The sequence below is a fragment of the Bos indicus x Bos taurus genome, chromosome 29 (genome assembly GCF_003369695.1).
Source record: "Bos indicus x Bos taurus breed Angus x Brahman F1 hybrid chromosome 29, Bos_hybrid_MaternalHap_v2.0, whole genome shotgun sequence".
Taxonomy (NCBI): Eukaryota; Metazoa; Chordata; class Mammalia; order Artiodactyla; family Bovidae; genus Bos; species Bos indicus x Bos taurus.
In genome coordinates this window covers 40,911,786-40,935,828 of record NC_040104.1, presented here as the reverse complement: position 1 = coordinate 40,935,828, position 24,043 = coordinate 40,911,786, and the positions used below count along the sequence as shown (strand labels likewise).

The 24,043-nt window shown below is 38.0% G+C and overlaps 1 protein-coding gene across 7 annotated transcripts in view; it reads left to right on the top strand.

Annotated features, from left to right (window-relative positions):
- DLG2 (discs large MAGUK scaffold protein 2) overlaps positions 1-24,043 on the top strand; it is a 2,318,993-nt gene that overhangs the window by 313,863 nt on the left and 1,981,087 nt on the right. For all 7 annotated transcript variants that reach the window (XM_027532391.1, XM_027532387.1, XM_027532386.1 and 4 more), the window contains exon 3: positions 7,571-7,716. In XM_027532391.1, coding sequence (XP_027388192.1) covers positions 7,571-7,716 — 146 coding nt within the window. The remainder of the gene's footprint in view (positions 1-7,570; positions 7,717-24,043) is intronic.

Here is a 24,043-nt window from a genome sequence, read left to right as displayed (position 1 = left end):
ATTTCTGTCCTTTATCGAGCCCATCTTTGCATGAAATGTTCCCTTGGTTTCTCTAATTTTCTTGAAGAGATCTCTAGTTTTTCCCATTCTGTTGTTTTCCTCTATTTCTTTGCATTGATCGCTGAAGAAGGCTTTCTTATCCTTTCTTGCTATTCTTTGGAACTCTGCGTTCAGATGCTTATATCTTTCCTTTTCTCCTTTGTTTTTCACTTCTCTTCTTTTCACAGCGATTTGTAAGGCCTCCCCAGACAACCATTTTGCTTTTTTGCATTTCTTTTCTATGGGGATGGTCTTGATCCCTGTCTCCTGTACAATGTCATGAACCTCATTCCATAGTTCATCAGGCACTCTATATACCAGATCTAGGCCCTTAAATCTATTTCTCACTTCCACTGTATAATCATAAGGGATTTGATTTAGGTCATACCTGAATGGTCTAGTGGTTTTCCCTACTTTCTTCAATTTCAGTCTGAATTTGGCAATAAGGAGTTCATGATCTGAGCCACAGTCAGCTCCTGGTCTTATTTTTGTTGACTGAATAGCGCTTCTCCATCTTTGGCTGCAAAGAATATAATCAATCTGATTTTGGTGTTGACCATCTGGTGATGTCCATGTGTAGAGTCTTCTCTTGTGTTGTTGGAAGAGGGTGTTTGCTATGACCAGTGCATTTTCTTGGCAAAACTCTATTAGTCTTTGCCCTGCTTCATTCCATATTCCAAGGCCAAATTTGCCTGTTACTCCAGGTGTTTCTTGACTTCCCACTTTTGCATTCCAGTCCCCTATAATGAAAAGGACATCTTTTGGGGGTGTTAGTTCTAAAAGATCTTGTAGGTCTTCATAGAACCATTCAACTTCAGCTTCTTCAGTGTTACTGCTTGGGGCATAGACTTGTATTACTGTGATATTGAATGGTTTGCCTTGGAAACGAACAGAGATCATTCTGTCATTTTTGAGATTGCATCCAAGTACCGCATTTTGGATTCTTTTGTTGACCATGATGGCTACTCCATTTCTTCTAAGGGATTCCTGCCCGCAGTAGTAGATATAATGGTCATCTGAGTTAAATTCACCCATTCCAGTCCATTTTAGTTCGCTGATTCCTAGAATGTCAATGTTCACTCTTGCCATCTCTTGTTTGACCGCTTCCAATTTACCTTGATTCATGGACCTGACATTCCAGGTTCCTATGCAATATTGCTCTTTACAGCATCGGACCTTGCTTCTATGAATATACCAACCCTTAGAATGCTCAAAAGTTTGGAAAGTGTTTGTATGATTTTATATCTGTATGACTTTTACCTTCTGCTCTTACACATTTTACATACATGACTTCACAGCCTCTTTATTGCTAGTGGCAGAATAAATTTGTAGTTGTGCATGAAATTTGAGAGTAACTTTTTAGAATAAACCAATATTTATGAAATACTCAATTTTTCTTCAATATGTAAAAAAGTATAATATTTATACATGTAAAAGAGTATATATATATATATATATATATATATATATATATATACACACACACTATATATATATATGTAGCATGGTAATAAAAAAAAACATTTCTGAAATAAGCCCCCAGATCTGGAACTGAAAACCTGTATGTTCCTCCTTTATCCCATTTTCCTCCCCATTCCTTGCACTGTTGTAATTACAACTTTTCATGTGCTTCTTTGCTTTGATCTATTTTTTTCACGTATATTTGTATGAATGCCTGAAAATATATAGCTTAGTTTTGCATGTTTTTGAACTTTAAAAAAATATTTTTGTACTGAGACTTTTTTTTCATTCAACGTTATGTTTCTAAGATTTGTTCATGTTATTTCGTGATGCTGTAGTTCATTCATTTTGGCTGTTACATGAATTCCATTCTGAGAACATACCATATTTATCTACTTTTTTGATGGAGATTTTTTGCTAACTTTTTGCTCCCATAATCTGTGCTGCTATGAACATTTTGGTTTGTGTCCTGATGCGTATGTGTAAGAGTTTATCTATAATATATACTGAGTAGAAGAAATGCTGGATTACAGAAAAAAAAAAAAAGGGTGAATTTTACAAGACAATACAAGATTATTTTCTAAAGTGGTCATGGCAATTCAGACTCACCAGGAATAAATGTTACCATTCATTCATAGATTTTTTCCTTTTTTAATTGAAATATATAGTTGACATGTACTGTGCTAAGTCACTTCAGTCATGTCCAACTCTTTGCAACCCTATGAACTGTATCCCACCAGTCTCCTCTGTCCATGGGAGTCTCGAGTCAAGAATACTGGAGTGGGTTGCCGTGCTCTCCTCCAGGGGATCTTCCAGATCCAGGGATCAAACCTGCATCTCTTATGTCTCCTGCACTGGCAGGCAGGCTCTTTACCCGTAGTGCCACCTGGGAAGCCCACAGTTGACATATAATATTATATGTTACAGGTATACAGTGTAGTGATTCATAGTTTTTAAAGATTATACTTATTTATAATTATCAAATATTGTCTATATTACAAGTGGTGTACAATGTATCCTTGTAGCTTAATCCCCTACTAGTATATTGCCCCTCTCCTCTTCCCGTTCTCCACTGCTAAGTACTAGTTTGTTCTCTATATCTGAGAGTGAATAAACTTACCTAAGGAGGTAAAACATCTGTACTTGGAAAACTATAGGATACTGTTGAAAGAAATCGGAGGCAACACATACAGATGGAAGGACACACTGTGTTCTTGGATTGGAAGAATTAACCAAGGTTAATTAATTAACCTTGTTAAAATGGCCATACTATCCAAGACAACGTACAGATGCAATGCAATCCCTGTCAAAATTCCAATGACATTTTTCACAGAACTTGAAGAAATAATTTTAAAATTTGTATGGAAACACACACACAAAATACATTATAGCCAAAATAATCATAAACAATAATAGAGCTGGAGGAATTATTCTCCCTGACTTCAAGATATACTAAACTACAGTAATATTTTAGCCAATATTACTGGTATAGGTGGTGTTTGGTTATGATCTTAGTGTGTATTTATGATCACAAATGAAATTGAGAATCTTTTCCCTTATCAGATTTATCAGTGATACATGTTTGCTGTGAAATATCCTGTTTATATTTTCCCACCCATTTTTTTTTTCTTTTGGTTTGTATGTCTCTTCCTTTTTGGTTTTTACACACCCAGATACTGTCCCTTTGCCTGTATGATATGAAGATAACTTCTCTTAATTGCATCTTGTCTTTTTCACTTTCTTTATTGAGGTGTAATTGATACATAATAAACTGCACATATGTGAATCAATGATTTAATGTTTTGATATATGCACACACTCCTTTATAAACTCTCCCACTCACCCTTTCCTGCCTAACCTCACAGTCCTATTCCCAGGCAACTACAGAATTGTTTTGTCAGTATAGATTAGTTTGCATTTTCTAGAATTTTATATAACTGGTATTATAAAAGACACGTTTATTTTTCTCTGACTTCTTTTACTTGGCATTATTTTGAAGTTCATCCATGTTGTGTGTATCAGTTTGCTTTTGTTTTTTTTATTGATGAGTAGTCTTCCATTGTATGGGTATACTCTGTTGACCTATGGGAGGACATTTGGATTGCTTTCAAATATGACTTTTTACATGAATGTATATTTCCTTCTCCTTAGATAAGTATCTAGAACAGTGATGGCTGGATTATATAGTAGCTATATGTTTAACTTTTTAAGAAATAACCGAACTTTTTCAAACTGGTTGTACTGTTTTCCATACTCACCATCAGCAATTGAGAGTTCTAGTTTTTTAGGATCACTGTCAGTTCTTGGGATGATCAGTTTTAAAAATTGTAACCAGTTTAATAAATATGTAGTGAAAAATGTAGTACTATCTCATTGTGGTTTAACATTTTTCTTTCTCTAATGATTAATGTGCAGCCATGAAATTAAAAGACACTCACTCCTTGGAAGGAAAGTTATGACCAACCTAGATAGCATATTGAAAAGCAGAGACATTACTTTGCCAACAAAGGTCCGTCTAGTCAAGGCTATGGTTTTTCCTGTGGTCATGTATGGATGTGAGAGTTGAACTGTGAAGAAGGCTGAGCACCAAAGAATTGATGCTTTTGAACTGTGGTGTTGGAGAAGACTCTTGAAAGTCCCTTGGACTGCAAGGAGATCCAACCAGTCCATTCTGAAGGAGATCAGCCCTGGGATTTCTTTGGAAGGAATGATGCTAAAGCTGAAAATCCAGTACTTTGGCTACCTCATGTGAAGAGTTGACTCATTGGAAAAGACCCTGATGCTGGGAGGGATTGGGGGCAGGAGGAGAAGGGGACGACAGAGGATGAGATGGCGGGATGGCATCACTGGCTGGATGGCATCACTGTCTCGATGGACGTGAGTCTGAGTGAACTCCGGGAGTTGGTGATGAACAGGGAGGCCTGGCGTGCTGCGATTCATGGGGTCTCAAAGAGTTGGACATGACTGAGCGACTGAACTGAACTGACTGAATGATTAATGATGTTGAATATCTTTTCATGTGCTTATCTGCTACCTCTTACTGTCTTCGTGAAGTGCCTGGTGAAATCTTTTACACATTTTTCAATTGGATTCTTTGGCTTCTTTTTGTTTTGAGAGTTCTTTATGTATTCTAGATGCAAACCTAAAATATATATATATATATATATATATATATATATATATATGATTTGTAAAGGAATGCAGTCCCCCCTTAGTAGTTTTCTTTCAAGATTTTTAAGTTGTTCTTCTGTCATCCAGCCTCCATTATTGCTGCTGAGATTAGTCTTTTCTGTGTGACTGCTTTTAAGATGTCTGCTTTGTCCTTGGTGTTGTGCTTATTGTGCTATGTCTAGGCCTTGGCATTGTTGTTGTCAGTTGCTCAGTTGTGTCCGACTCTTTGTGACCCCATCGACTGCAGCACGCCAGGCTTCCCTGTTCTTCACCATCTCCTGGAGCTTGCTCAAACTCATGTGTGTTGAGTCAGTTATGCCATCCAACCATCTTGTTCTTTCTTGTCCCCTTCTCCTTTAGCCTTCCATCTTTCCCAGTATCAGGGTCTTTTCTAATGAGTTGGCTCTTTGCATCAGGTTGCCAGAGTAGCTTTTATTTATTCTCTTTTTTTAAAATGAACTGTTACTTTCAGGACCTGAGAATTCATATTTTTATAAATTCTAAAAATTTGATATCCATAGCCCTTTAAATGTCATTTGTTATTTATTTTATTTTTCCCCTGAAGACATCTACTAGAAAAGTAATGGACCTTCTTATCTATCCTCTGTATATTCTAATATTTCTCTCACATTTTCCATTCTGTTTTCTCCTTTGTTGCATTCTGGGTAACTTCTTTGGGTATATTTTCCAGTTCTGCTTTGTTTAGTCTGCTGTTTAACCCATCCATTGAGTATTTTTAAAATAATGACATATTTTCTTTCAATCATACCAATATAGATTCTTGGACATTTATTTTATACTTTGGATATAATCCAATCCTATGTTACATATATATTTACTCAAATTGCTCCAATTTTGGCCATGTTTGGCTGCTCTTTCTCATAATTTTTGTGTTGTTTTGACATGCCCCATTGCAGCAAAATTTTTAAAATTTGGGTTGAGGAGCTTATTCTCAAGATACTCCAGGCTCATCTTGTCATATTTTCTGCCCCAGTACTAGGATCAACTATTTCCCCCCAAAGCTCTGGTTTCCTTTATTGAAACCAAGATCTGGTTCCTGTGTGTGCCAGTTGCTGTTGGAGTGTTCTTGCTTCTAGGCCCTCTCAATCTAGAAAAATATGGCAGCTAGGAAATACTAATGCACATGTTTGATTTCTATTTCTATTCATATTTTCTTTATTTCTATCCTTCTCTTTGTCCTTCCCGTCTTTCCTTCCAAACTTCTGAATTCATATAGATAATCCCAATTCTAACTTAATACCACTGTACTTATTCTTACCCTCTACCATTTGTTGGAGAAGCTATATACAATAATGCTAAAGTCATTATTGTAGGCCCTTTCATCAGACAGGGTGAGGGAATATGTGTTTTTATAGTTGGACATGACTGATTGACTGAACAATAACAAATACTAACCTGTATATATGCATATGTATAAGTATTTCTATATGTATTCATTCCTATTTCTATTAAGCTAAAAAGGAGTTTGTAATGATGTCTTTAATCCAAAATCATATGACTCGTTGTACAATGCCCTACCCACCCACTTTTTTGTTTGTAACTTCCTACTCCACCAGTGAGAAACCTGGTTCCTACCATCTACCATCCATTTACTTAATTGTTCAATTCTGATTATATACATACAGTGACTTCAAAATTGTTGACTTGTACTCCACGAGAAACAAATTTACCAACTAGAGTGTAGACTAGGATGCTTTTGTATAAGTTTCTTTGTCTTTGGTTTTACAGTCTCTACTGATATTCAGGTCATCATCTTTTTCTCCTACCACCTTCAGTGACATTATTTCATTCATCTGTGATATAGTTAGATTCTTTTGTCACAGTCTACTTTTCATTTTGGGATTCCCTGGGCTCCTAAATGATTTTTAAAATTTGCATATGTTATGGTTTATTCTTTGTGCTGTAAAATTCTTTGGATTTTGGCAGATGCTTCCTGTTAGGTGCCAACCAATATAGTATCATTACAGAATATTTTCCTCACTCTGTGCTTTACCTATTCAACCCTCCTCCTATTCTCCTAGAACTTCTGGAAGTCACTGATAGTTTTATTGTCTCTTTAGTTGTTTGTTTGTTTGTTTTTCCAAAAATTATATAAATGGAATCCTCTAATATGGAGGCTAGCTACATGCCTTGGAGAAGGCAGTGGCACCCCCCTCCAGTACTTTTGCCTGGAAAATCCCATGGACAGAGGAGCCTGGTGGGCTACAGTCCATGGGGTCTCTAGAGTCGGACACGACTGAGCAACTTCACTTTCACTTTTCACTTTCATGCATTGGAGAAGGAAATGGCAACCCACTCCAGTGTTCTTGCCTGGAGAATCCCAGGGATGGGGAAGCCTGGTGGGCTGCCGTCTATGGGGTCTCATAGAGTCGGACATGACTGAAGCAACTTAGCAGCAGCAGCAGCAGAGGCTACATGCCTGGCTTTTTTAAACTTAGCAATATACATTTAAGACTCATCCATGTTTTTACATAGTTTGATAACTCATTTCTTCTTATTGTTAAATAGTATTCTATGTATTGCAGTTTGTTTATCCATTCACTAATTGAAGGACATCTTGATTACTTCTAATTTTTGCAATTCTAAATAAAGTTGCTATAAGAATTCTCATACAGATAAAAATGCAACTTTTAGGATTTCTTCTATTTTTGTTGTTTCTCTTTGCATACATATTTATGTAGTTCTTTTTTATTAATTAATGTATTTATTTTTGGCTGCACTGTATCTTCATTGCTGTGCACAGGCTTTTTCTAGTTGCAGCAAATGGTTGCAGTGGTTTCTTTTTAATTAGCAAAATCTTCCATATACTTGTGCGTGAAGAAGCTATCTGTGAGGTCATCCATGACATGTTGACTTTTCTCTTGCATTTTCTTTACAGATATTCAAGAATTTTATGAGGTAACATTGCTAAATTCTCAAAAAAGTTGTGAGCAGAAGATAGAAGAAGCCAATCAAGTTGCACAGAAGTGGGAGAAGACATCCTTTCTTGCTTCATGCCATGACAACCTTCAAAAGTCTTCAGAGGTACATTATTGAAAGTTTTGAAAGTACTAAATATTTATTTATACCAGTAAATACCAAAATTATTTATACCAATAAAGAAGTAGTAGTTATTAGTAGTGGTAGTTTTAGTAGTAGTAATGATTATTAACAAACGTTATCAAACAATAATAATAGAAACTTAGTTACATACTATAGTGCCAGTATTACATACCAACATTATATACCATACTGTATATAATATTTGCATATGAAAATTCAGATTTTGTGAAAAGATAAAACCAGGTATAGGAAGAACATGGTTCTTCATGTTATATAAATGAGTTCTGTCACAAATATTGTCACTGTTTGAGCTGACTCAAGTATCAGGCATTCTGGAATTTCAGAACATGTGTTGATGCAATGCGGGAAGGAGACGGACAGCGAGGTTGGAGAGTATGGTCTGAGACTATGATCTCTGTAGTAGAGTCAGGTATCCTGGGGCAAATAAAATGATTTATTGGGATATAGGAACAAAATAATAGAACTCTCATTTATATTGCTTTTTATTACGTTCTTTACAATCTTTTATGTTTAGATAATTTATAACATTAACAGTCATACATGTACATTTAAGAATAAATATAAAGCTATTAGGACATGACTGAGCGACTGATCTGATCTGATCTGATTAGAATTGTATATGCTCAAATGGTTTTTTGTGGATGGGATTATGAAATCAAAAGTTTGAAGACTACTGTTGGGTTTAGCAGTTACCAAAGAGCAAGGCAAGTTGAGGTATGTCTCATTTTCATAGGCTAGGGTCAATATGGTGGCAGGAACTGATTAATGATGTTTTTAAGTGGCAGTTGGTACTTTGAAGGCAGGTAGTGTGTGTGTTGCACACACATGCACACACACAATCTGTCAAAATTGGGGTTGTGGAGCCGATTTGGAAACTGATTGAATCCTAGTGCGAATCAATGGCACTTTGATTGCTGAGTCTTTGAATTGTTAAGTTTGAGACCTGTGATACACTTTCCAGCCTGCTCAGAACTTATTTGGAAACTGGATAAGACTGAAGCTAATCATCACCTTGATTCCTTGAAGTTTAAGTTAACAGTGACAGTAATGTGTCAATGCATAGATACCTACTATGTGAGGTTTCTTAAGTACTTAAAAGCATTAAAACATCTTAATTTCAATACCTAGAAGTAACTTGACTTCTTAATCTTTTTTTCTGTACAAATATATGTACAGAAAACTAGGACAACAGCTTGTAGGGTGTGTTGATGACTTTTAAATTGAATGCTGTACTAATAGTATTTATCCATATAACATCAATAAATATTCTTGAAAATATTTTAATGACTATACAATATTCTGCCATTTGGAACTTAAGCAGTTCTCCATTAAAAATTGAGGCTATCTCCAGTTTTGTGCCATGAGTAATGTGTAATGGCTATCTGTGTATGTAAACCCTTGTGTTTTTTCCAGTTATTTCATTAGGGTTGATTTTTGTAAATGAAACTACTGAGGCCAAGGATATTGACGTTTTTAAGGCTCTTATTACAAATTGTCAAAGTGCTCTGCAGAAGCGCTATCAGCAATGTTAGAAAAGACAAATTTACCTATATTCTTAGTAACATTAGTTATTTAAAATATTTGTCAAAATAAAAGATAAAATTTGGTACATAATGATTTACATTGCAATTATTTATTATTGAGACTGACCTGTGTTTTCTTATGGTTATTGGCTTGTATTTGTTTTGTGATTTATTCAAGCTCTTTGTCCATTTTCCTGAGTGGTGCTAGAATTCTTATAGTTTTATAAGAGCATTTTATTTGTGAACTATGTCATCTTGCAGTATTTCTAGTTTGTTGATTACTGATAATTTTACTTATATGCTTTTTGGCATTCAAACTATTTAAAATTTTTATTTGATAAAATTGAGCACATTTTTTGTTTTTATTCTTCTTTCTTTGCTTTTGCTTCTGCATTCCAGGATTAGTTAACTATTCTATTTTTTTGTAGTCTGTTATTGCTTTGATATTTGTTCTTTTGAATTTTTAAAAATTATTTTTAATAAATCTCTAGATCCCTAGTCCAGGACATATACCTAGTTTTGTATAAAATATCAAAGATATGCTTAAGTTCCTTTTTTAAAAAGAACTTTCTTGTTTTTGCATGTCTCCTCTTTTACCTGCTTCCTTCCTATGTTGCATTAGCTCTACCCTGCCCACATACAAGGTAACCCATCTTAATAACTTAGTGTGTTTAATCCTTCTTCAGTCATGTAATGTGTATTCATATATAAACATAAAAATTATATATATTCATATATAAATTATATATGTGTGTATATATATCCGTATTGAAACATGCACACATATATACACATAGAATTTTGCACAATAATGGTTTCTCAAAAAACTTTCATATTATTTGACTGCTTCTTCAACTTGCCTGGCATAGCTTTCATTCATTCTTCTCATGGATGCATAATTTTGTAGTGTGAATATGTCTTCAGTCATTCCCCTTAATGGTAATTTACTGTTTCTGGTTTTCCACCACTATAAATAGTACAGCAATCTGATGATTGCATGTACAGTCAAACTTACTGATGCTTTTGTATCTATAGGATAGATTCTCAGGAATGGTATTATTGGCTTCATGTTATGTGTATTTTTCATTTAAATAATGTTGCTGGACTGATTTCACCTTTCACATTTCTGCTGACACTGCATGTTGGTACAATTTAACCTCACATCCTTCACAGCAGAAGGTGTTACTGCTGTTCTTAATTTTTGCCAGTTTAATAAGCTTAGTAATAGTTCATTTTTAACATAATTTCCAGTTTTCAGACTACTGGTGAATTTGAGCATTGTTTCATATGTTTGTTGGGTATTTTAGTCTGCTATTCTATGAATTTATTCATATTCTTTTTCTCATTATTCTATTGTTTATCTCTGTTTATTTGTGTGGGATTTTTGTATATTCAAATTATTCAATTTAGACAATATTGCCGTATATAGATTTTCTTAGGGATAAACATTTTCCACGAATTGATACATACATGTAATGTCTTTGTTTTATGATTAGTATCCTTTCAACAAATACATCAGCTAGAAAACTTATTAAAATAAAACCTTTAGGCTATTTATTCAGCAGTTATCTATAAGATTATTTGATTGAGTTGATATAAATCAGGACTTATAATTGGTTTGTGAACAGACGCCAGCAATATAAGGAAGAATAATGAGAAAACATTCACTTGGGAATTAGACTTAGTCATTTTCAACATCAAAATTAAGATAGGCAAAATATACTTAATATAATACAGGTTTTTCCACATTCAATTTTAGCATTTCTTTTAATGCAATTCAGCATATCTTGTAATCCCCTGTTGGAAAGTTCTCAGTCTATAGTGATTTGGATATTGGCCAGTTATATCCAAAATATATGAATATGAACACACATTAACTCCAGGCAGTATGCTTCTTAGGTGAGTCTGATTGATTGCTCTTCCTTAATGGGGTATGTGAGGCAAAATGACAGGTCTTACTGAAGATGGAAGTGGGAAGAGGGGTAAAGTATCTTTATTTGGGATTTCTGTCACCTGGGCCAGGATAACTAAGGATCTTGCCCTGTGGCGGTCAGCTTTCCAAAAGCTAGGTTTAGAAAGTGAGTCCAAATTAAATTGATGCTAAAATAGTCTAAGTGAAGAATAGCAATTGAGAAATGGAAGGGAAAATGGAGTTCATAACCAGAACAGCTTAGACTAACATTAAGTAGATGCTGAGGATGGAGTGCAAATACTTGTCATACTTTTTAATTCTCACTCTGTATTCCCTCCTGTGAACAAACTGAGTTTATTTAAAGCAGCTGGGAAAGAGATAAGCTCTGTAAGGACAGCAATCATAAATCTCCATTTTCTCTGATTCCTGGGCACCCACAAGAATGTTTGTCACATAATAGGCTCAAGAAGTATATTTTAAACCAGGAGAAAGTCCCTCTATGCCTCTGGTTCCTAGTTTCAGTCTGGTCGTGAGACGCCTTGGGTATCCCATCATGCTTCTCCTTTTCCGTTCTCTTAGTTGAGTCTCCCCATGATGTAGACTACAGTGGAGAATAAATTGGTGTACCTTAGTTGATCAGAGCTGACAAAGGAAGTCATGGATAGTACCTTCTGAATCAACAAGAATGATACCTATATTACTGGTACATTGGCTCTAGAAACAGAAATTTCAAAAGTCAAAGGTCTTACCACTAGGATATTGCTTTCTGTAATATCCTGATTAGGAGTTTCTCCCATGACTCAAGTGGTAAATAATCTGCCGGTAATGCAAGAGACACAGGAGACTCAGGTTTGATCCCTGGATTGGGAAGGTCCCCTGGAGAAGGATGTGGCAACCCATTCAGGTAGTCTTGCCTGAAAAAATTCCATGGACAGAAGAGCCTGACAGGCTACAGTCCATATGGTCACAAAGAGTTGGACACAACTGAGCACACATACCACATACACATATATGTACTAGTACACTTATTTTCAAAAGATTTTATTTAGACATCCATAGCCTTTCAAAATCTTTGACAATGGAAGAAAGTGCAAAAGGAGCTATCTTCTCACCACTGCGGTCTACCAGTCTGAGGCAAAAGTCAAGAATAGTGGTTGAAATAATTATTTTTTATGGATTCAGTATTTAACTAATTTTGTTGTTGTTGTTGTTTTAGTGGAGTCAAATCAATCTCTTGAAGTATTTTGACAATGTAAAGACAAAATCTGGTAGCATGAGAATGAATATTTCAGAGCAAATGACCATTGGATTGGATATTTTAAAGACATCTGACTACAATATGTCAGTGTTACTTTATTGCCAGTAAGTGTTGCCATCCCAGTAGAAGGCTCCTCAAGGACGGACACCACTGTAGGCTGTCTAGCACAGTGCCTGGTGCAGGTGAATATTAAAGAAATATGATAGGGCGTGGAAATGTTCACTTTATTTTTCTGTAGATCAACATGATCTTGGTATGAAGCCTTAAATCTGCCAAGAGGCAGAAAATATAATCTTAGTCAATTCTAGGTTTTCTCAAAGGCTTCCCGCTTTATACTTAATCACTCCCCCACTTTTCCTGTACAGTCTGTTTTTTTCTCAGAGGGAACAATTCCCTGGGGGCACATAGTCCGCCACTGCATCTCAGTGAGAGCAGAGAGATTGTGTAATATTGTACCTCAGTGTGTTGAGAGTGCCTCAGTGACTATTGATGGACTGAATAATGTTGATGAAAGAGACATGCAAGGAAGTGATACTAAGCAGGACCCTGTGGAGGCTCCTGGGCACAGAACTCTACCTGTGTCCTTCATTTTTCAATTATAGGAAATAGGCTTAATTCAGCCTCCATGGCATTCTGTGAGTTCTAAGAGGCAGGTTCAAACAGTTGTTAATTAGGGAAGGGAGGAAATGTAAGACAGGCATGGAGCAGTCAAGAGAAGCAATAGTGCAGCTTGGGGCAAGGCCTTGCTTCTCCATCAAGGGATACAATATCTTTGAGCTGTTTTGTAGTTGCTGAAATCCCCACAGGGTGGGAGAAGTTAAAGTTAACAGTGGTCTGCCGTCCACAAGCAAGTAAGCCCTAGACCAATGGGAACCAGAAGGTTGATGTTGCTGACTTCCACTTACCTCATTACCAACCAATCAGAATAACGTCCATGAGCTGATCACTCCCTCTTTGATCCATTTCTTTAAAACTTCTCATTGGTGCCTGCTCTAGGTTGAGACACACAGTCTTGAGGGTGCTAGCCTGCTGTGGCCCCCTTTGCCTGGTGAAGCAATAAAGCTATTCTTCTCTACTTCACCCAAAACTCTGTGTGTGAGATTTAATTTGGTGTCAGGGTACAGCGGAGAAGGCGATGGCACCCCACTCCAGTACTCTTACCTGGAAAATCCCATGGATGGAGCAGCCTGGTAGGCTGCAGTCCATGGGGTCGCGAAGAGTCAGACATGACTGAGCGACTTCCCTTTCACTTTTCACTTTCATGCATTGGAGAAGGAAATGGCAACCCACTCCAGTGTTCTTGCCTGGAGAATCCCAGGGACAGGGGAGCCTCTTGGGCTGCCGTCTCTGGGGCTGCACAGAGTCGGACACGACTGAAGCGACTTAGCAGCAGCAGCAACAGGGTACAGAGCCAAATTTGACTTCAGAGGCATCATGGTCATCAGTCAGTGTCTGTTATGAGATAATTCCCACTGGGGCTTTTCCTTCCTAATCTTTGGTAGCCATCACTCCTTTAAGTTGGCATTTGTAGCTGAGATGCATATTTCCACCTGGTCTCCAGCTTTAAGGTTCACTTTACCATCTGTTCTTCCCCTTCATTCCAACCACAAAGAGTCTTCACTTAAAAAGAAAATCACCACCAGTACATCTCATAGCTACATGGGTGAAAACCAGCAAAATGAACATTTGGCTGTTTCTTGTTCTTTGGGGGCACAGTGGGATCTTGTGAAGCTGCTCAGGATTTACTCTCTGGATTTTCCTCTACTGTTGTTTCTGCTTTATTCTCCTGTGCCCTTTTGGTGCCAGGCAACTTCTTTACAGGCTTAGAGTTGGGAGAAGGATGCAAGTTGAAGTGATTCTAATAAAAGTTTTCTTTTTCTCTTCTTCTCTCACTCTTTCACGTGAATATTTTTGGTCAGAGAGAGGTGGAGTATGTATATGTAATTGGGAAGAAACAGATTCCATTTGACTGCATATTCTTACAAATCCAGTCTTCTGCCTGGACTATGGCTTTGAATTTAAAAACAAAAATACAGTGTCTGTGCTTTCTGTTCTCATACCCCCGGAAGTTCTGGAGACCTCTAATACAACAACTCAAATGTGGGAATGGTTAGGGTAAAAAGAATTGGTGAGGAATACCCATTATTAATGTCATTCTATGCTTCTGCAACAGATGCAAAATCTTTCAGCAAAGATTTTCTTCATTGGTTGTAGCGCATATCCTAAAACTTGAATCTTAATGCCTGACTTGCTGCAGGAAAACTTGCTATCAAGAAAAAAGGACAGTAGAGAGAAATTTCTTAATCAGGTTCTGAAAAATAGGAAAAAAATAAAACGAAGCCTAAAAGTCTCAACAACAGTTTTGCCCCCCTTGTTTTATTGGAATATAATTGGCATACAGACTAAGTTTAATGTGTACAGCATGACTTCACTTACCTATATTGTGAAATGATTACCTCAATAAATTTAGTCAACATCCATTACGTTATATAACTACCCCCCCCCAAAAAAAAGAAAAAAGCAGTTCTTGTGATTAGAACTCTTAGAATATATTCCCTTAACAACTTTCAGATGTACCATATAGCAGCATTACATTGTAGTCATGTTGGAAATGCTTTCAAAAGGTGTCTTGGGAATAAGACAGACAATGAAAGATGGCTTGGCAAGGCAGTCTTTACTTCTGCAGAAGGGTGCCCGGCAGTCAAAGGTCTGGGAGTAAGCACGCAGAGCGGAAGTCCCCTCTGTTGTTGTTCCTGAGACGCAGGTTTCCTCCTCCGGCTCCTCTTAGGCTGGGAGTCACAGACACAGTCTTCCCAGATGTCACCTAAATTTTTGATTGGGTGATTTATATTAACTATTTTCCCATCCTTTTAGTTCTTTGTGCATGTCCAAGATAAAGCCCACAAGATTCACCTGCCGGGACAAAGCCTGCTAAATTAGACCGCCAAAACAGTCTTGTGAGGGAGGAGAATCAGGAAGTGAAAAGAACAAAGGATTGGCAACCAGCTGCCATTTTTGGAATCTTACGTATAAGCCAGCTGTATACCTTTCTGTTCAACTATTCTAAGAATGTTGAGTCGAATCTTCTATTCTGTTCAACTGTATCTAAGAATGAATCACCTTTTATTTCTTATAACTTCTCCTTTGATAGAAGAGATCATGTCTTTCTTACAGTCATCATGTTGTATATTACATCCCCAGTATTTATTTATCTTCTAACTGGAAATTTGTACCTTGTGAAACCTTTGTTTTTAAAAGATAAGTGTGAAAAAATGCTGCACATTTTGCCTTGCCATTTGACTCAGTAGTTCTTTGATATTTTGGACTCGGTGTTATTCTCTACTTCAAAATTTTTGCTATAAAATAAGTCATAAATGATGGAAAAATAAGACTGGAATTTTGTAGCATGTGGTGTGACACTGTGTCATATTTAATATAATTTTAAGTGACTGACTTTCTACTGCTCTGTTTTCAAACAGTGTACAAGAAATCTAGAAACCTTCACAGAGGTGAGGGCTTTAGCATTGCTGGTGGAACATAAGACAGACTGCCAAACTCCTTTGTCAAAACCTCCCGGGATCTTCTCACTAGAGTAAAGGTTACATTCCTTAAGAGTTGTGACCCCAGTTACCTCTCAGATCTAAACCCTGCTCCTCACTCACTCCTGTCCCTCCTCCATAGCCTCTTCACTGCTGCTCAGACACTTAGAGCTTTGAATTTTTCCACTTGCTTTGTCCTTAGGCTGAAATGATATTTCTCCATAGAGCTGCATGGGAAAGGGGAGTTGTCTCTTTCAAATCTTTAATGTCACCTTCTCCTTGATTCCCACCCCATTCTATTAAAAATACCCTTTTCACATGCCCAGAACCGCTGTTATCATTCCTTGCTTTGTTTTTATTCATAGCACTTTTCATTATCCATCAGAGAGGCATTATGTTGTTGTTAAGAGCTAGCTACTGTGAGACCGTTTCAGTTTGAATCCAAGTTCTACCACTTACTGGCTGAGTGTTTTGAGGAAATTACTTAATCCCACTATATCTCAGCTTCTTCCTCTAAAATGCAGTTGTCATAAGAATTAAATTTTTGTTTTCCCTCACAATGAAATATTAGCTGCACGAGGGCAAGGATTTTTGTCTGTTTGGTTTCTTGCTTTTATTCTAGCACCTAGAATATCTCTCTCATTTTATCAATTACTTGTTGAGAAGTTTAGCTTTATGATTTTGGCTTACAGCAAGTTTTCCTAAGAACGAATATTCTAAAAGTTTGCTCCACCTTTTTAGCCAGGACCATTTGAATCTTCCATGACAGCTAGCTGTATTTTTAAAACAAATGCATAGAGCAAGCGACAGTTGATAGAATGACTCACTCATCCATTAATTCTTTCATTTAAATATTTATTGTCTAAGCTACTGTTTTTTGTTAGACTCTGTGGTAGATACATTAACTGGGAGACTCTGAAATTTAAAAAACAGATTTTTTTTCCTGTTGACTCCAACCTCAAGAGGCTTGTTTCCCAGTTGAATGTCTGGGCTTTTAAGGATGATTCCATGGGGATGGCGACTGAAGCACTAACTTTATAGTCAAACATATTTAGGTTTGTAACTGAGAAGGGTTAATTTTGACTCCATGCTGAATCTGTTTCTCTGGCTTTAACCCTTGTTTTGGTGCTTTTGTTATTATAAGTGCCGGGGTCCAGCCCCGGCTGATCCAGGGTATTCGAAGGGGAGATGGCTTAGGCGACTATTTAAATATTCATCAAAGATATAAAGGGTAATAGAATGAGGATAGCTCAGTAGGAAAATTAAGTAGAGAAAAGAGGCTGAGTAGCTTGGTTTACGCGGGAGACCAATAAAACTTCAAGACAAGAAGTTTGCACCACTTACGTAGGCTGCAGGCGTCCTTCCGTTCTCCCGAAGGAGAGGAGACACTGAGGCCTCCCTTGTCGGATCTTAGAAGCCCAGGCATAATTAGTAAGCATGGCGGGTTCCGCGCTCCAGATGGAGACTCAGCCAGAGTGAGAGAGAGAGAGCGACATGGGTAGACCAGTATTTCGAGAAACTGATCCCAATTCTTTATTTTCCATGGTCTACTTTTATACACTGAGATGTTACGCAAAAGTCACGCAGGGTCAGCAGTCCTGACTTTTATCAAAGTCAGGTGCTTCATACAAATGTATACAGAGGTCTTAGGGGTGTTACATCATCTTCTGGCCAGGGGGGCCTGCTGACAATTTATGACCCTCTCCTTGTGACAACAGTCAGTCAACCAGGACACTTATTTCTCCAGGGGTGATTATTCTTAAAATAGACACCACCCAAATAAAGTTACATTCCTATAGGGTGACGGTGTAGTGGGTTTTAGTTAAGGAAGAATTTACTTAGCCTAAGGTCTAACGTGATTAATATCAAAGGTTAATACTTATTTCTTCTATATATTCATTAATGTGTATAAGGGCAGGGGATGTGGAGACTTAGCAACAAACATTGGCTCAACAAATGAAAAACCCTTCACCAATACAATTTCTAATCAGCCCATTATACTTATACTAATAGTTTTCTAACTTTTCTAAGGAACCTGTTTTTAGAAGGTTTGAAGCATCTCGTGCCTCTCACGGTTGGGAGGCTGTGAGCAATCACATGTGGCCGGACAAGCCTGTCAGGCAGGCTAGAGAACCTTCAGAGGAGTTTGTAGGTTAAAACACTCTTATCACGCCCAGGAATTATTATTAACTGGAGCTCTAGGTTAACTCCTTCTCCGAAAGAGGTGGTGGGGGACAGCCCCCCATAAAGTCAGAGATGTAGGTGAGAGCACAAAGTAGTAAAGTAGGCAGGCTCTGGTTATGGGGGTAGATCCTCAAGGAGTTCCAGGGGGACTCCTAAGGCTCGATCCCGCCTTTGCGTATGTCGAGCCTCCTTCCTCATGACCTTTGTCACGGGCAGAGTACCTCACTCTGGCCCCCAACAATAAGCATACACAATGGCCTGCCTCAGGGAACCCTGTCCCCCTCTGCCTGACCCTTAAACTAAAGTGCTTTTGTTTAGCTCACAGGGAAATAACCCGACCCTGCCCACTTGTGAAGAACTGTGACATCCTTAAGTTCCTTGCATAGGGAGTGGTGCCTTGTCAGCTTGCCTCAGAAACTCACATTGGGAGGGCCAGAATCAAGGATAGCTGTGACCTCCTTGTTTATTGATACGGCAGGAGATATTCCATTTCACACGACCTGTGAAATGGCTATAAGGAAATGAAACAAACATATCCCCCTGCCTGAAGCTTGCCATTCTAGGAGATATTTGCCAGAATTAAATGGTCTTTTTACTCTGTTTTCCTCACCTCTTCCCATCTCTGACCCGTAAAAGAACCTGGCATCCAGGCCCCTGTGCTGTGCTTAGTTGGTCAGTTGTGTCCAGCTCTTTGTAACCCCATGGACTGTAGCCCGCCAGGCTCCTCTGTCCATGGGGATTCCCCAGGCAAGAATACTGGAGTGGGTTGCCATGCCCTCCTCCAGGGGATCTTCCCAACCCAGGGATCGAACCCAGGTCTCCTGTATTGCAAGCAGATTGTTTACCGTCTAAGCCACAAGGGAAGCCCAAGAATACTGGAGTGGGTAGCCTGTCCCTTCTCCAGGGGATCCTCCGAACCTGGGAATTGAACAGGAGTCTTCTGCATTGCAGGCGATTTCTTTACCAGCTGAGCCACCAGGGAAGCCCAACCAGGGCCCTACACGATGGTTATTTTGAGACTTTAGTCCGTCATCTTCTCAGTCAGCCAGTTTTCCAACTGAAATCATATTCCTTGCCTCAACACCTCATCTCTTGGATTTATTGGCCTATTGTGCTGCGAGCAGAATGAGCTTGGACTAGGTAACAGGTTGTTATAGTTTACTCCTGACACAAGTTATATGACCTTGAATAAGTTATTCAACCATTCTAAGTTGTAGGTTCTTAATAAGGCAGGGAGAATATTTGTACCTTCCCTAAGAGCTTTGAAATTATTACATTAAATTATCCAAGTGATGTGTTTACAGAGAGTCTGATACACAGTAGGAATTCAGTGATTTTTATCTACTATTACTACTGCCTTGAAGGATGGATAGAGTATGTAGAAATCAGCAAAATGGGTGCTGGGATAATAGGGGACCAGATTGTATACAGTCTTGTAGGCTATTGGGAACATTTCACTCTGAGAGAAATGAGAAACCATCAGAAGGTTTTGAACATATCGGAGACTTAATTTGACTTTCCCCAAAGCCGTGCAGAATCTTATGTTTTTAGAAATTAGAAATATATTTTATTTTGGCCTGGGTTGGCTTAGTTTCCACAGGCTTCTTTCCTGTACCTCTATATTTAGTGTATCTAGGAGTGGATAGCAAGGACAATGGAGTCACTGTTTTGGATCCTATAAAGTCCCTGTCATGTCCCGATGACTGATTTCTCCCTTGAAACAAAATCAGATGAGCCCCAAAGTAAAAGCTTTGACATAATTTTAATAGTATGTAGTTTTAAAAAGACCTAGAGGTCAAGGTTTTAGAGTTTTCTTGACTTCAGATAAAATGACATTTACTGTTTGTGTTCAGCCTTGGATCATTTTAAACATAAGCTTCACCTGCTAGTTCTTGAAATGTCATCTTGGGTGCCTAAGGGAGAGATCTCTCTTCTCACTTCCTCAGCATGCGTGTGATAAAATTCTACCTGTTTAACATAAAGTCTGATTTATAGAAGGTTTTTGGAAATGTAGACCTTTTTTTTCTTTTTTGGCTGCTGCCACCCCCATTAGAATATTTACCCTGTAATGTGTGTTGATGGGGCTTCTCCCGTGGCTCAGACAGTGAAGAATCTGCCTGTGATGCAGGAGACCTGGGTTCAATACCTGGGTTGGGAAGATCCCCTGGAGAAGGGAATGGCTACCACTCCAGTATTCTTGCCTGGAGAATCCATGGGCAGAGGAGCCTGGTGGGCTGCAGTCCATTGGGTTGCAAAGAGTCAGACACGACTGAGCTATTAGGCACACATGTAGTTGGTATCACAAGCAGCAGCAACCAAGTTGTAGCAGAGCTGTTCTGTGTTGAGTTGTTGAAATTTTGAAACAAGATGAAAATTATTTACTCAGCCTTTATTTTAGGAATACAACAAAGACATTCCTTGTTTTAAATATTTTAAAATAAGCATATAATTTGTGGTTAGATTTTGTTTGTTTCTTAGGTGATTTTTCCTGTCGTAAGTGATTTCTTTCTCTTCTATTTTGTTTTATGCTGAGGCAGTATTGCTCTCTTACCTGCTAACACTGTTTTCACTGATTTTAGCTCCCAGGTATGGTGAGTTTTCTATCTTTGATTCTTTTGTGAAAGAAGTGGACATAACATCCTCCCCACTTCTGCTTTAAGTGTTTATATATATTATTTTTTATACACTCTATTTTTTTCAACAGAGATTGTGTGACTGAGCTGAAGCCTTCAGTTCTAACTTGATAATAGAAAGAAAGCATTTTTATATTACTGAACAATTACTAAACCATGTTGCAGTAAGAGCCTTGGGCTGGGAAGGAGGCAGCTTGGCAAAACAGAAAAATCGAGCCATCTGAGAACTCGGTGTTTAGATTTTGGTTTTGCTGTTTGTTGACTGTGTGGCCATGGCCAAATTACTTAACCTCTGTGTACGTCAATTCCTTTATAGAATGTTAAAATAATAATAATGCTTACCTCATAAGATTGTTGTGAAGTATGAATAATACATAAGGCATGTAAAATACTTAGTACAATTCCTGAACCTAGGAAATACTCCATAAATAGTAGCTATTTGATATGAGCTTATGGAAAGTCCTTTCACATCTCTGAGTCTCATTTATTTCATCAGTTCAGTTCAGTTCAGTCGCTCAATCGTGTCCAACTCTTTGCGACCCTGTGAATCGCAGCACGCCAGGCCTCCTTGTCCATCACCAACTCCCAGAGTTCACTCAGACTCACGTCCATCGAGTCAGTGATGCCATCCAGCCATCTCATCCTCTGTCGTCCCCTTCTCCTCCTGCCCCCAATCTTTCCCAGTATCAGAGTCTTTTCCAATGAGTCAACTCTTCGCATGAGGTGGCCACAGTACTGGAGTTTCAGCTTTATCATCAGTCCTTCAAATGAGTATTCAGGGTTGATTTCCTTTTGGATGGACTGGTTTGATCTCCTTGCAGTCCACGGACTCTCAAGAGTCTTTCCCAACACCACCATTTACAGGCATCAATTCTTCGATATTCAGCTTTCTTCATGATCCAACTCTCATATCCATACATGACTACTGGAAAAACCATAGCTTTGACTGTATGAACCTTTGTCACTAAAGTAATGTCTCTGGTTTTTAATATGCTGTCTAGGTTGGTCATAGCTTTTTTTCCAAGGAGCAAGTGTCTTTTAATTTCATGGCTGCAGTCACCATCTGCAGTGATTTTGGAGCCCAAGAAAATAAAATCTGTCACTGTTTCCATTGTTTTCCCATCTATTTGCCATGAAGTGCTGGGACCAGATGTCATGATCTTCATTTTTTGAATGTTGAGTTTTAAGCCAGCTTTTTCACTCTCCTCTTTCTTATCTAACCCTTGCATATGGGGGAGAAGCAAATGAAAGGATATATATAAGAAAACTTTGAAAACTGCATTATATAAAACTGCATTATGCTAAAATGTGTGGTAAAAATAGGATTTTGTTTTTTTCTTTCATCATTCCTCCCTGGGGATTCAGATCAAATAACAGATGAGAAAGTATTTTACAAAGCAGAAGTATTATGTGAATATAAGATAATTTTACTATATGTCTTGCAAATATCTTCTCGTATGCCCATTGCTGTTACTTGGAATTCTTTCTCTGAGTTTTTTGTTGGGGCTGAAGAGGAGAAAGAGAGTATTAGTAATTCCTGTTAAAATATGCATACTTGCTGTAAGACAATTAAGACAATACAGCTGTTAGCAAGCTCTTGCATGAGCTTGTCAGAGCTCCATATTGACATTTAAATAAGAGCAGAAGTTTTTGTTTTCTTTTGTTCATTTATCTCTTTGAGACAGTGGAGAAAGAGTAATTATTTGGGGTGGGGAACCTGGTGGAGAGGGGATAAATGATGATAAATGGGAATTAGCGATGAATGGGAGAGACGTAGAGTGGAGAAAAGAGGCAGAATTAGAAGGAATCTTAAAGGTTCACACATAAGCTTTAAACTATTAGTTAATCTTTTTGTTATACCACCTTGGCAAGAGGTACAGAAATGAGCACTTGTAAGGAATAATGAAACTGTCTTCCCTCCTGTTCCCCATCCTGTTTCTCCCTTTCTCCCCACGCCCCTCTTCCTTCCCTTCCCTATCACTTATAGAATATCTGCTGTGTGTAGTGTCTTTAAGCTGCCTCTTGCCTTTGCACACAACTGGTTTATAAAAGTGAACCTCAGAAACACCTTTTTTATAGCCTCAGTTCTACCCAATTCCCTTTGCTCAAGAAACACTTGATTGTTTCTTCCAGTCTTCTAGTTATTCTCTTCTTGGGCTTGATCTCTTTCTTTGGTAGTGGTGGCCGTGCATACATGCTCCGTCATGTCTGACTCTTTGTGACCCAACTCTACACTGGAGCCTTCCAGGCTTCTTTTGTCCATGGAATTTCCCAGATGAGAATACTGGAATGGATTGCCATTTTCTACTCCAGAGAATCTTCCCCACCCAGAGATCTAACCCACGTCTCCTACATCAGCAGGAGGATTCTTTACCACTGTGCCACTTGGGAATCCCTGTTTTTTTTTTATATCAGTTACAAAGATGAGGAAGACCAGAGTCCTTATTTGATCTTTTACTTCAGTAGGAGTAACTGTGTCTCCTATATGTAGACCATTGCGTGTTTGAAGATATCACTTATCTTAGTTGATTCTCATAATGGCTTAGTGAGCCAGGTAAAGTTGATGTCACCGTCCATATTAGAAATGAGAAAGCTGTGCTTAGGCACATGTTGTTAGAAAGTGAGGCAGTTAGGAGTTTGACTTCAAGGCAGGGATTTCCCCATGACACTACAGGAGAAAAAGAGCAGTTTTCACTAGAATATTGCAAATGGTTTCGTGGCTAGTTAGCTTTAGCAGTGGTCTTTGTGTTATGCTTAAGGCTTTGGTTGAAGTGACAAGTATTCCAGATATAGAAAACTGTTTAAAAACTTGGAAGAGTAATAAGACTTTTCCCTATAATTCAGGCCCAGACTAGGCACTTCTAATGTATTATTTTCTAATCTTTATAACAATCCAGCAAGGTAAGCATTTTATTGATTGCTCATCTTGTTTTAAATAGAATTTGAGGTGGTAGGTCGATATTATTATTTCTAATTTGCAGAAGATGAAACTAAGCCTCAGAAAAGTTAAATAACTTGATCAACATCAGCTGTGGTGTTGTGAGGATTAATAAACACGTGCCTGACATCCCATGTCCCTTCCTAGAAGAGAGCAAAAGGGCTTTATGAGCAGTCAGGTTCAGCAGACAGGGGAGGTGAGACTGACTGATGGGTGATTTGAGCTGATTGAAAGCTTTAATTAAACAGAGTTTAGATACTCTTCTTTAGGCAGCTGTGAGCCATAGAAAGTTATTGTGTAA